General features: G+C 36.5%; 1 protein-coding gene across 1 annotated transcript; it reads left to right on the top strand.

Annotated features, from left to right (window-relative positions):
- The first annotated feature begins 10,454 nt into the window (after nucleotides 1–10,454).
- Nucleotides 10,455–11,297, top strand: LOC149198469 (uncharacterized). Its single transcript, XM_089400303.1, has one exon. The coding sequence runs from the start codon at nucleotides 10,455–10,457 to the stop codon at nucleotides 11,295–11,297; it is 843 nt and encodes a 280-aa protein (XP_089256429.1).
- The last annotated feature ends 1,757 nt before the right edge of the window (nucleotides 11,298–13,054 follow it).

The raw sequence follows: 13,054 nt of genomic DNA, 5'->3' as shown, positions 1-13,054 counted from the left end.
GTTTTATACAATTCTTCATTTATCCATGAATAAGATGCACTAATTTGAATTACCTTCCTTTTTTCTTGAGGAGATAAATATGATGGTAACTTCCATGTAGCCAAATAATTAGCAATATCTACAAACCAAGGTGATTTAGTAGATACTGCAAAAATATATTTATCAGGAAAATTGTCTTCTACAGGTACATCATTGTTATCATTTTGAATCATAGATAAAAAGTCAGCAACTGTATTTTGTTTCCCAGGTCCATCCAAAATAGTGATGTTAAACTCTTGCAACAAAAACAACCATCTTGTAATTCTGCCATTAGTGGCGGGTTTATTCATTAAGTACCTAATTGCAGAATGATCTGTATGTACAAAAGTTTTGTAGCCAATAATGTAATGTCTGAATTTATTGATGGCATGGAAAACAACTAAAAACTCCTTTTCTGTTACAGTGAAATTTAACTCTGCTGGAGTCAAATTTTTACTGGTGTAATAAATGGCATAAGGAGTTAAATCCTTTTGTCCTAGTACAACTCCCAAATATATGTCTGAAGCATCAGTTGAAATGTGAAAAGTTAGTTTCCAAAAAATATGGAGGGCTAGAATGGTGATGCCTTTTCTGTATGAGGACGGTCCCAAAATAGAAACAAAAATAATTTCTCGAGTGGGAGATCTAAATCTAGACGGAGATTTAAATCTCCAGGAAAACCTGTAAAGGTGTGCTGGAAATGCAGAAAGGAAGGGCACTTCAAAAAGGATTTAGATCTAAAGCTCCTGAGAAAGGAAAGGGATCTGAAGATGCTCCTTTTGTAGAGGCGAAAACCACCTTTCTCACTTGGCCTTTTCTTCAAGTACACATGTAGATCATGAGGCATGGTTGATTGACTTAGGTGCATCCTTTCACTTCACTCCCCACAGGGAGTGGTTTCGCGAGTATGATAAATATGATGGTGGTGATGTATTATTAGGGGATGATAGGAATGCTAGAATCATTGGTCGTGGAAATTCAAGTTGAAGTTGCAAGGTGGAAGGATTAGAACACTTCTGGGCGTTCTGCATATTCCTGCATTGGCAAGAAATCTGATTTTTGTATGCAAGATGGATGACGCAAGTGTAAAAATAATGTTTGAGAAAGATACCTGCAAGATTGTTCAGGGAGCACTGGTATTGATGCGGGGATTTCAGATTGGAACTCTGTACAAGCTTCAAGGTAGCAATGTTATTGATGGGTGCAACAGTTCTATGGTTCCTGAAAGTGGAGTGGAAAATATAGTTTTCTCTGGAGAAAATAACATGTTATGGCATTAAAGGCTTGGATATATTGGAGAGAAGAGACTTTGAATACTTCATGGCAATTGTATGGTAGAAGGTATGTATAATTTCTCTCTGGATTTTGATTTCTGTGAAAATTGTGTATATGGGAAGCAAAATCTGGTGATTTTCCCTTGTGGTGCTAAGAGGGCGAAACATATATTAGAGCTTGTGCACAGTGATGTGTTTGGACCTGTGTCAGTTCCATCACTTGGTAAGTCTATGTACTGTGTACCATTTATAGATGACTTCTCAAGGAATACATGGATATATTTCCTTAGGAAGAAATTTGAAGTCTTTGGCAGGTTTAAAGAATTTAAGGCTCTAGTGGAAAACTAGACAGAGAAGAAGATAAAGGTGTTGATGATAGATAACGGTGGAGAGTTTTGCAAGAAGGAATTTTAAGAGTCCTGTAAGAAGTGTGGTATATCATGGCAGAAGACTACTCCATACACACCTCAAAAAAATGGAGTTACAGAAAGAATGAACAGGATGTTGATGGAAAAAGGAAAGAAGCATGCTAAGTGGTGTCGGGTTAGGACAAGAATTTTGGGCAGAGGTGGTGGATACTCCATGTTACCTGGTTAACATATCACCTTCATCAGCGTTGGCAGATAAGACTCCACAAGAGGTATGGATTGGTAAGAACCCCTCTCTTTCACATCTGAGGGTATTTGGATGTGATGCATATGTACATGTTCCAAAGGAGAAAAGAACCAAGTTGGATAGTAAATATCAAAGGTGCATCTTTATTGGGTATAAAGATGGTTTAAAAAGTTACAAGCTTTGGAACCCAGAAACAAGGAAGTTTGTGTATAACTGAGATGTGGTGTTTAGAGAGGTGAAATATGTTATTAAACATGAGGTCCTACCAAAGGAACATGAGAAGATAGATTTTGAGCTAAAGGAGGAAGAATAAGACTCTACAGAAGAAGAGGAATCAGAAGATGAAGATCCAAAAACTCTAGTTGTGAGAAGATAAGTTCAAGAAAGAAGGCAACCAGAAAGGTACATTCCATCTGCTTTCTGTTCAATTTTTTCTTTATTTGTTATTGATGATGATTCCATAACTACCAGGAAGGCAATAGATTCAGGAGATGGTAAACTCTTGAAAGAGGCCATGGTTGATGAAATGACATCTTTGTACAAAAATAAGGCTTGGGATCTGGTGGATTTGTCGGTTGGAAGGAAACCCATTGGTAGAAAATGGGTGTTTAAGAAGAATATGAATGTAGAAGACAAGGTGGATAAATACAAAGGTTGGTTGGTAGCAAAAGGTTATTCTAGGTGTCAGGAATCAATTTTGTTGATATTTTTTCGCCTGTTGCCAGAGTAGCTTCTATTACATTACTTTTATTTGTTGCTGCTGCTTTTGATTTTGAGGTAGAATAGATGGATGTGAAGACAAAATTTCTTCATGGGGATCTGGAAGAAGAGATCTAGATGAAGCAACCTGAAGGCTTTGCAGTGAAGGGTAAGAAAGAAATGGTATGCAAGTTAAAAATGTCTTTCTATGGGTTAAAACAATCACCAAGGATGTGGTATCAGAAATTTGATACATTTATACAAGGACTTGGATTCACCGGAAGCAAAGTGGATCATTGTGTGTATTTTAAATTAATTAGTGACCGTGTCATTTATCTGGTCTTATATGTGGATGATATGTTGCTAATTGGAAATGACAAAGAAATTATCCAGGATTTGAAGACCCAATTTTCCTCCAAATTCAACATGAAGGATCTCAGTGCTTCAAACTATATTTTGGGCATGGAAATTAAATGAGATCAGACAAAGAGGAAGCTCTGGTTAACCTAGAGGAAGTATGTCAAGGCAATATTGCAGAGGTTTAACATGTAGGATAGTAAACCAGTGAAGGTTCCTATTCCTGTAGGTGTAAAGTTGTCTACTGAACAGTGTCCCAAGACACAAGAAGAGGAAGAGGACATGTCCCATGTTCCATATGCAAGTGTAGCTGGTAACCTGATGTATGCAACAATCTTTATTAGACTAGACATTGCACATGCAGTGGGAGTATTAAGCAAGTTTATGTCAAAACCAAGAAATGAGCATTGGACAACAGTGAAGTGGGTTTTCAGGTATTTGTGTGGCACTAGTGATTATGGTCTATGCTACCAAGGAATACCAGGTTTGGACAAATTTTTGGACATCCATGGCTTTCTTGATATAGACTAGGATGGATCTCTGGATCAGATAAGATATACAAGTGGGTATGTGTTTACCTTATTTGGAGGTGCAGTTCGTTGGATGAGTAAGAGACAGTCTGTAGTGGCACTTGTAACTACAGAGGCAGAATACATGGCAGCCACTCATGCAAGCAAGGAAGTAGTTTGGTTGCAAAGATTGTGTTCAAGTAGGGGGATGGTACAATGAGCTATAAGGATATATTGTGATAGCCAAAGTGCAATTTTCTTGGCAAATAACCTTGCTTATCATTCAAAGAAAAAGCACATTGATGTTCAGTATCACTTTATGAGGGATATGGTTGAGGAAAAAAAGGTGTTGCTAGTAAAGGTGGACACTTTGAAGAATACTGTAGATGCATTGACAAATTTTTTTAGCACTGATAAGTTTTCTTGGTGTAGAGAAACAATGGGCGTTGCAGGGTTGGACCAATGACTAAGCTCTCCTGTGGCTCCCTGTGGAAAGAAAACAACAAGTGGGATAATGTTGGGTGCATATTATATTATTTCCATGACTAGCCCCATGCGTGGGGGGTCACATGGGTGTGTTTGTCAATTTAATTGTCTTAAATTGTTACATGAATTATCAACCAGAGTTGGTAATATTGTGAAGTGAAAGTGCACTATATATGTTAGAAGTCCTTTTTATTAAATTAAATTATTAATGTGCTTGATTGAGTTATCTAAATTTACTTCTAAGGATGTGATGTATTCCTATCTTACTCTTCAAAGAAAATGGATTTAACAAACTGAATATTCCTACTCCTTTCTAATGAAATAAAAAATGCTCTTCACACTTGTAAAATGAAACTTAAAGAAAATTCACACTATCTTATTAAGAAAACTTAACTGATCTATTGCAACACAAATTTAATCTCTAAAAGTAGAATTAATCATCTAACGTTCTAGCAATCCTTTGCATAGAAACCAAAATGAAATTAACTTCTATTCAAAATGAAAAACAAACATTTACTTATTATCAATCACTCATGCTTTGAAATGAAAATCATAAAGAAATCACACATGCTTTGAAATGAAATATTGTACAATGTAACTATAAATAAATCTATCAAGCTCTAAAATGAAACACTCTAAAATCATAAGGAAATCTACGAAAAGTGATTACACTATCATTTGCATCATTATACATCAACTTGAAAAAGGAACAATTAATGAAATATTGCTATCGCTATCTAAATGAAATCAAGACTACAAATCAATTCTAAAACATATGAATAATTGTAACAAACAATAAAGAAAAGATATGTGAATGCAGAACCTTCACTGTTTGCAGGGGCCCTCCACAAACAGGCGGTCATAGAACTTCAATCGAACATTCAGCTACGCATTGAAACTTCAAAGGATTTTCTTCATTAACAGAGTAAAAACGAGTCTTAAAACATTATTGTCGCATACATAAAAATTAAATTTTTCTCATGTTTGTTTCATGGTATTTATAAAAGTCCGTGTCAATAATTGTTCGAGGATTTTACGCCTACCTTAGCTAATAGAGTTCTAAATTAAGCTTCTAACAACTATCGAGATATCATTTCTCACAATTTTCTATTTGGCAAAGAAAATCGTGAAGCACATGAATTTCACTCTCACTTGCTTATTCAACAACCACGTTGACTTTACCCTTTGACCACGCAATCGAACAATCCTTTTGATGACCTGGTTTGGATGAATATGAGGAAATAGTTAGAGGAATCAATCTCAAACTATCCATATCTTTCTTCTCTTAGTTGGAATCTCTGATCCTAGTAAACCATGGAATCAACTTCAGAAATAAAGATTAGCTGCAGAATCATGCGAATTCAGTTGCTAATACAAATATTAACTCAATAATAAGGAACACTATGAAAGATGAAAGATAATACAATTAAATACCTTACCTTGTCAAAAACCTTGTAGTTTGATGCCTATTGAGTTGATGATGATGGTCAGGGAAAGGAAAAATAGGTAAGGGAGAGTGTCAAAACGAAGCAATAATGAGGCTCAACATTCCCCCACATGGAGGCCATTGCATGTCCTCATGAAAAAATTCAAAAATGGAAGTATTTCTCTATCACTGCTCTCTTTCAGAAACTTGGGCCAGAACATCCAATTTTGTCCTTATCTTCTTTCTTGCAACTGTCGTTCTGGGTTTCTTCATCAAAATCCTGCATTTTAGACTCATGACCTTGTTTCTCAAAGATTCATTCTTTTTCTTTAACTTCTTGTTCTTTTCATACCATAATCCCATATATAGAAGCATGTAATTGTTCTCAGTCCTTTGTATCTCATTCTAGATTTTTAATGTCTCATGTTCTTTCTTCAGATGTCTATTCAGTGTCTCCAACTCAAAGAATTCTTGTTTCAGAGTTTTCACAAGTGGGGGTTCTTATGGACTGTTAGACTGGATTTATTTTTCATAGATTGTAGAATAAGATGCCTTTTCTGCAGCTCTCCTCTCCAGAGACTCAATGTAGTCATAGATTTCTTGTTGTATTGGATCTATTTCTGGTGTTTTTCGGCCTGGGCTATGAACATGTGAGATGACAGTAGGTGATGGAACTTCCATTTTCTCTTCTTCCTCCAAATTAACAAAATTTGTAGATTGTTGAGATGGTTTTTGATTAAGCCTGACACTTCTTCTTACATTTGATGGAAGAGGGTTTTTAGTTTTAACTCTTTTCTTCTTTATTTTAGCTTCCTCTGTTTTCTTGGATGTGCTTTCTTCCTTTTTACTAGCTTTCTTTCTTCTAACAGATTTCCTTTTAAGGCTTCCTAAAATTTCTGCAATAGGATTCACATCTTTTGACTATTCTTGTGGTTGTTGTTGAGGTAATTTTTAATAGGATTCTCAGATATTCTCTTCCTTCCTCTTTTTTCTTTGCTACTACTAGGTGATTCTTGATCCTCTTCCTTAAAATGATTTCTAACTAGGAAGTTATCCAAATTATCTTTTAGTCTTTCAAGATGAAATTCAATGAGTATTTTTATAAGGCCGTGGTGATACATGGTGTTTTCTATGAATTGGATCCTTTTTTGAACATTCCCAAACATTTTCCTTAAGCTATTTAACAGAAAATAAGGAAGATTGATTTCATTCTCTTCAAGAAAATGCATCATCAAACGAATGTGGTAAAAGAACATACAACCAAATCTTCCTTCACAAGTGACAAATTTATGAATTACTAGCAACAAATTTCTCCATTTACCCTTAAGTGTTGTACTGGGAATTCCTTTCTTAAAAATAGTGATATCCATACCTGGGTTTTTCAAGAAGGTCTTCCATTCTTCTCCTTCAATGTCCCCGTTCTTAAACCATTTCTCTCCAACTCTTAATAATCTGGTAGCTTCAACAATAAGAGATTATGTCACTACAAACTTGATGTCTCCAATTTCAACCTCTATGCCATCAAAATATCTGGCAAATGATTTAGTCACTTCCTTTTTAAAACCATCAAACTTTTCCACGAACTCTAGCCATTGTGCTTTCTGCAACATTTCCTTCACCTGCGGATATCCTTCCATGAATTTTCTTCCATTTGGTTCTGTTCTTACTATGATGCCCATGGTTGAGAAGTTTTACCTCAGAATTCACTTCTTGACAAGGTATGAGTCAGGGTTTCGGGATAATGGCTTTGGTGAGAGTATAAATGAGAGTGAAGGGAAAAACAAGTGAAGTGACCGTTAGGGTATGAATGGATGTGAGTTGGGAAATTTCAACAATGAATTCGGAATTTGAGACGAGTGTTGTGTAATGATGAGGGATGAATGGGTGATTTACAACTTTTTATTTGATATGACAAGATATTTTCATTTCACTTTCGGAAATGATGGTTTTTGAACCGACGGTATAATGTCCATATAATTCATACGCTAATGTTTTGACCCTTATTATTAAATTAAATATTTGCATACCTTTTGAACTGATGATTCTAACGTTTGATTACTCCTTTTTGTATTGCCTTCAGGCGCTTCTAAGGATGGATTTGATCATTTCTTCAATTGCTCCAATTATTAATCCATGTCAAACATTAGCTGCAGAATTATGCCAAAGCTGTAGATTCTTAGCAATTTTGTAGCCATTTTATTCTAGAAATAAGAAAAGGGATAAGAATAAAAAGGGATTGGGAAATAAAATTTAGGATGCCAAAATTACTTGGTTTTCACCCTAATTTTTCTGTATAAACATGCCAATAGTGTTGGTTTTCATGTTTATACAAATTTTATTACATACATACATACATACATACATATATATATCTATATCTATATATATATATATATATATATATATATATGTTATTTTTATTTTTTTCAGAAAAGAAAAATACTTATGAGTTTAGTTGGAGGAGAAGGAAAATCCTTCTTAAACAACTCGAAATCAATGTTGTCTTGCAAATGTTTGATAAACCCCTCCTTTGTCAATGGCTTATGATAGATTCCTAATCGATGATTATTCAAAAGAAAGGTGGTCCTTTCTTCATCAATAGTTTTGATACTAATTGCATCATTGTCAAAGTCTGTTTCAATCTCATAGGGCCCAAGCCAATGAGTTTGAAATTTCCCTTGCAAATATTTGAACTTTGAATAAAAAAGTAATTCCCAATCTCCTGGATGAAACTTTCTTTATTTGATATATTTTTCATGCCATTTGGATCTCTGTTGTTGAACTAGATTGGCTCTTTGGTTTGCATCTTGTCTTATCTCATCAAGTTCATTTAGCTGCTCCATTCTTTGTTTTTGTGCCTCTGAAAGATCAAGAACCAATTTAACTGTTGTCTTGAAAGTTTTTACTTGAAACTCAATAGGAAAAAGGAATTGATTCCCATAAAAACTTTCAAAGGGAGTATTCCCCGTAGTGTTTCTCCCCAGTCTCTTCTATGCAAATGCATGCTTTTGGTGAAGATTGCTTCAATTACTTTATTGGTGGACTCCACTTGTCCATTTGCTTGTGGATGGTATGGAGTGGACTTCCGATGTTTGATTTTGTACTCCTCCATTATCTTTTGTACCAACTTGGATGTGAATTGAGTACCTTGATCTGTTACAATTTCCCTTGGGACACCAAAACGAGTAAAGATATCCTCAAAAAGAAATGAAACTACAACATTTTCAGTAGCAAAAGGAAGTGCTTTAGCTTCTACCCATTTTGTAACATAATCAATGCAAACAAGAATGTACCTTTTTTGTCTCGATGGTGGATTGATTGGACCAACAAAATCCAGAGCCCATTTTTCAAAAGGCTCAATAAGTACCTGAGGCTGTAGAGGCATTTCATTAGAGGGAACAGGTTTCCCCATCCTTTGACAACTATCACATCTCTTGACATACTCCTTGGCATCCTTAAAAAGGGAAGGCCAATAGTATCATAAGAGAAGGACTTTGTAGGAAGTTCTTTTGTTAGCGAAGTGTCCTCCACATGGCTCATCATGACAAGCTTTCAATATCTCTGGTACTTCATCTTCTCTAACACACCTTTGGATGATCAGATATGGCCATGTTTTATACAATTCTTCATTTATCCATGAATAAGATGCACTAATTTGAATTACCTTCCTTTTTTCTTGAGGAGATAAATATGATGGTAACTTCCATGTAGCCAAATAATTAGCAATATCTACAAACCAAGGTGATTTAGTAGATACTGCAAAAATATATTCATCAGGAAAATTGTCTTCTACAGGTACATCATTATTATCATTTTGAATCCTAGATAAAAAGTCAGCAACTGTATTTTGTTTCCCAGGTCGATCCAAAATAGTGATGTTAAACTCTTGCAACAAAAACAACCATCTTGTAATTCTGCCATTAGTGACAGGTTTATTCATTAAGTACCTAATTGCAGAATGATCTGTATGTACAAAAGTTTTGTAGCCAATAATGTAATGTCTGAATTTATTGATGGCATGGAAAACAACTAAAAACTCCTTTTCTGTTACAGTGTAATTTAACTCTGCAGGAGTCAAATTTTTACTGGTGTAATAAATGGCATAAGGAGTTAAATCCTTTTGTCCTAGTACAACTCCTAAATTTATGTCTGAAGCATCAGTTGAAATGTGAAAAGGTAGTTTCCAATTTGGTCCTCTAAGAATGGGTGCTTCAGATATTTTCTCCTTTAATGTTTCAAAGGCCTTTTGGCAATCAAAATTCCAATTGAATTCACAGTCTTTTGTGAGCAATTTGAAAAGTGGAGATGCAATTTTTGTAAAGTTTTCTATGAATCTTATATAATAACTAGTGAAACCAAGAAAACTTCTAACATATTGTTGACAAGTTGGAATTGATAATTTAGAAATAAATTCTACTTTAGATGTGTCCACTCTAATTCCATTTCTTGAAATGTGCTGTCCTAAAACGATTCCCTCAGTAAACATCATAAAAAAAAATTCATGGCTTAATGAGAGATTTTCTTCTTTACATCTAATGAGAATTTTTTCCAAATTTTTAAGAGCTTCTTCAAAAAATTTTCCATAAACTGTAAAATCGTCCATATACACTTCCACACAATCATGAATTAGACCAGAAAAAATGCCTAATATTTCTCTTTGGAATATTGCAGGTGCATTACATAATAAAAAAGGAAGTAATCGGTAAGTTTAAGTTCCCCATGGGCAGGTAAAGGTAGTTTTATCTTGGTCTTCTAGGGTCAGTTGGATTTGATTATACCCACTAAAACCGTCTAAGAATGAAAAATATTTTTTCCTTGCCAATGTATCTAAAACCCGATCTATGAAAGGAAGTGGAAAGTGATCTTTTAAAGTGGCTTTCATTCAGATTTCTTTCATGTGTAGACCTCTGCGTGTGCCTCTCTGAGAAACCCCTCCTCACATCCATGGCTCCATAGGGAAGATCTGCGCCTCCCTTCCCCCTCCCTATTGAGCTTCTTGCCTTCAAGAAGCTAGTGGGTGACTGCAGCAAGCGTCCAATCTCAGTCACCCAACAAAAGTTCGTTAAGAAGATGGAAGAAATCCCGACCGTCGCTCTCCCAGCTAAAGAACCCTGCCAGGTTGCCCTAAACATTGTAGAGAGAGGACTCATCGGCCAGTTCATTGGGCTATGGCCATCACCAAGAGCCATCGAATCGTGGGTGCAACGCAACTGGCGACTGCTGGTTTCAGAAGGAATAAAATGCCATTTCGTTGGTAAGGGTTATTTTGTTTTCATATTCAAATGCATTGAAGATAGGAACCTTATATTTAGGAACAGGCCATACTTCATGGGCCCCCAAGGTCTGTATTTGAATAAAAGGACACCAGACTTTGACCCAGGCCAAGATGTGCCCTTGGCAATCCCGGTCTGGGCGCGCCTTCCTCATTTACCACTGCACTGCTGGAGTCGGAAGACCTTAGAATATATCAGAAACACCCTTGGGAAATACATTGACAGAGCATACAGGAAGGGACAATACTCCTGTGCCAGAATATGTTTCGAGGTTGACCTAGAAGTGGGGCTTCCAGAAGCTATAAAAATAACATTGGCAGAATGGTCTCATGTGCAAGAACTGGACTATGAGAAATTTCCTTTCAAGTGTAGGCACTTCCATGGATATAGACATTTTGTAAGAAACTGTAAAAAGAAAACTGAGGAAGAAGCAGAGAAAAGGAAAGGAAACCAATGGACAACAGTGCAAAAGACGGCCTCATCAAAGCAGCCCAGTAAACCGAGAGGGAAAGGGACTCAAGTGGGACCCATAGCGCCATCCTTAGAGCCACAGCCGGAAGGGGCAGCAGCCCTTAGAATAGACTTCCCTCAAACTCCTTCTCAGCCCTCAACACACAAGAAGAAACCCCTATTACAGTAAGCGACGCAGAAAAACAGGTTGATCCCGCATTAAACGAGGAAGGAAACGTAGAAGCTTCCATTGCCCAAACTCATTCCTTAGAAAGAAGCTCTTCGTCAACCTCTTATGAAAACATGATAAGAAAGAAGTCCTCGGAAACAACAGGCTCATCAGGAGAGGAGGCATTTGAAAGACCACCGAAGTAGACAGGGAGGAAATCCCACAAGGAAGCAAGAGAGGAAGAAACAGAGAGGCAAAAAAATGCAAGGAAGTCAATCCACTCTAGAAATGTCTATAAGCCAAAATACCAGAACACGACCATCAAAGGGAGGCCTCTCCTCCATTACCCCAATTAAATAATGCGTATAGTCTCTTGGAACTATAGAGGCTTGGGGAACCCCATGAAGGCAGCAGCTGTTAAAGATCTTATGAAAATAGAAACCCCAGAGATCCTCATGCTCTAAGAGACAAAAATTGAAGGGGAAGCCCTTCTAGATTTAAGCAGAATGAATTGGAAGACCAAAGTTGGGAAGGCCGTAAGCGCAAGGGGAACCTCAGGAGGAATTGCCACGGTCTGGATGGAGGAACTGTTCCAGCTGGAAAACTCTTTCGAAACTCAACATTGGATTTACACTGAGCTTCGACATAAAGCAAGTAAGCTCACTTTCACCCTATTTAATCTTTATGTTCCCACCCTTTATCTTGAGAAAAAAGAGTGTTGGAAAACACTCTTTGGCTTTGTAGATAGCCATTCTCCTATGAACATCGTAATAGCAGGAGATCTAAACATCATCCTATATACAAAAGAAAAAAGAGGGGGCAATAATAGCAGAGATCCTTTGTTACCCTTCGTGTAAGTTGTTATCACCAAAAAAAGAGTTTACTTTTTATTTTGCATGGTCTTAGATGAGTGTGTCAAGTCATCTCATGCTTAGTGGGTAGGTGTTAGGTTAGGAGTCTCAAAGGTTTAGTTTTTCTTTTGTGTCCAAATAAAGTCAAACATCCCTTTATTATGTTTCATGAGTCCAATAACCTTGTTTAGAAACTCATAGCTCAAGGAAAATTTGAAAATTTTGAAATTAGTTATGAAACTACGATTCCGTAGCGTAGATAGTGTGGTAATACGAAAACACTGCTCTTTTCGCAGTGCTTTTCGTAGCGCACTAGGAAAGTGCGGATTCGTAAAGACAGTCTTGTCAAACCTCAATCCGGAAAAAACCCATTAGAATTTTCATGATTAGGTGTCAGTTCCAAGTCAATCCATGAGCATGCCACCGCTCCAAACTCATAATTTTGAATCTAGGGGTCATTATGAATGATAATTTCAAAATTCAAAGAAGCTGGTCAGTCTCATTGTCTTAGTTTGCATGAAAACCCTTGAAACAAAGTTGTGTTCGACAAAAAGCTTTGGGAATCATTCACCAAGGATTTATTCACCCATCATTCAGGCGAGGCTGATCATCATCGACAAGTGAGGTTGATTAATTGAGTTTCAAAACAAGCTGGTTTTGTTACAGGGACTCAGAAGAAAAGATGACAGAGGAAAATAATCACCACAAGTCTGGCCATTGTTTGAGAACTGAGCCAGAAAACACTGAGGTCCTAAGAAAAGACAAAGCAGTTGTAGAGGCCTTCAAGAAAGTAGGGTGCTGGAAGTTTTGTAAAAAATTGCAAGGAGGGCATACCCAAGTAACCAAGGAGTTTGCACTTCATTTTGATGGTTTAAAGACAAAGGTCAGAATGCTTGATATGCAAGTTTCTCCAGAGGTTATAGCGTT

The sequence above is a fragment of the Pinus tabuliformis genome, chromosome 2_1 (genome assembly GCF_031772625.1).
Source record: "Pinus tabuliformis cultivar Carrire ecotype Pingquan chromosome 2_1, CPIR1, whole genome shotgun sequence".
Lineage (NCBI taxonomy): Eukaryota > Viridiplantae > Streptophyta > Pinopsida > Pinales > Pinaceae > Pinus > Pinus tabuliformis.
Note: the sequence above shows the minus strand (reverse complement) of the source record. Positions and strands in the feature narration are given on the sequence as shown.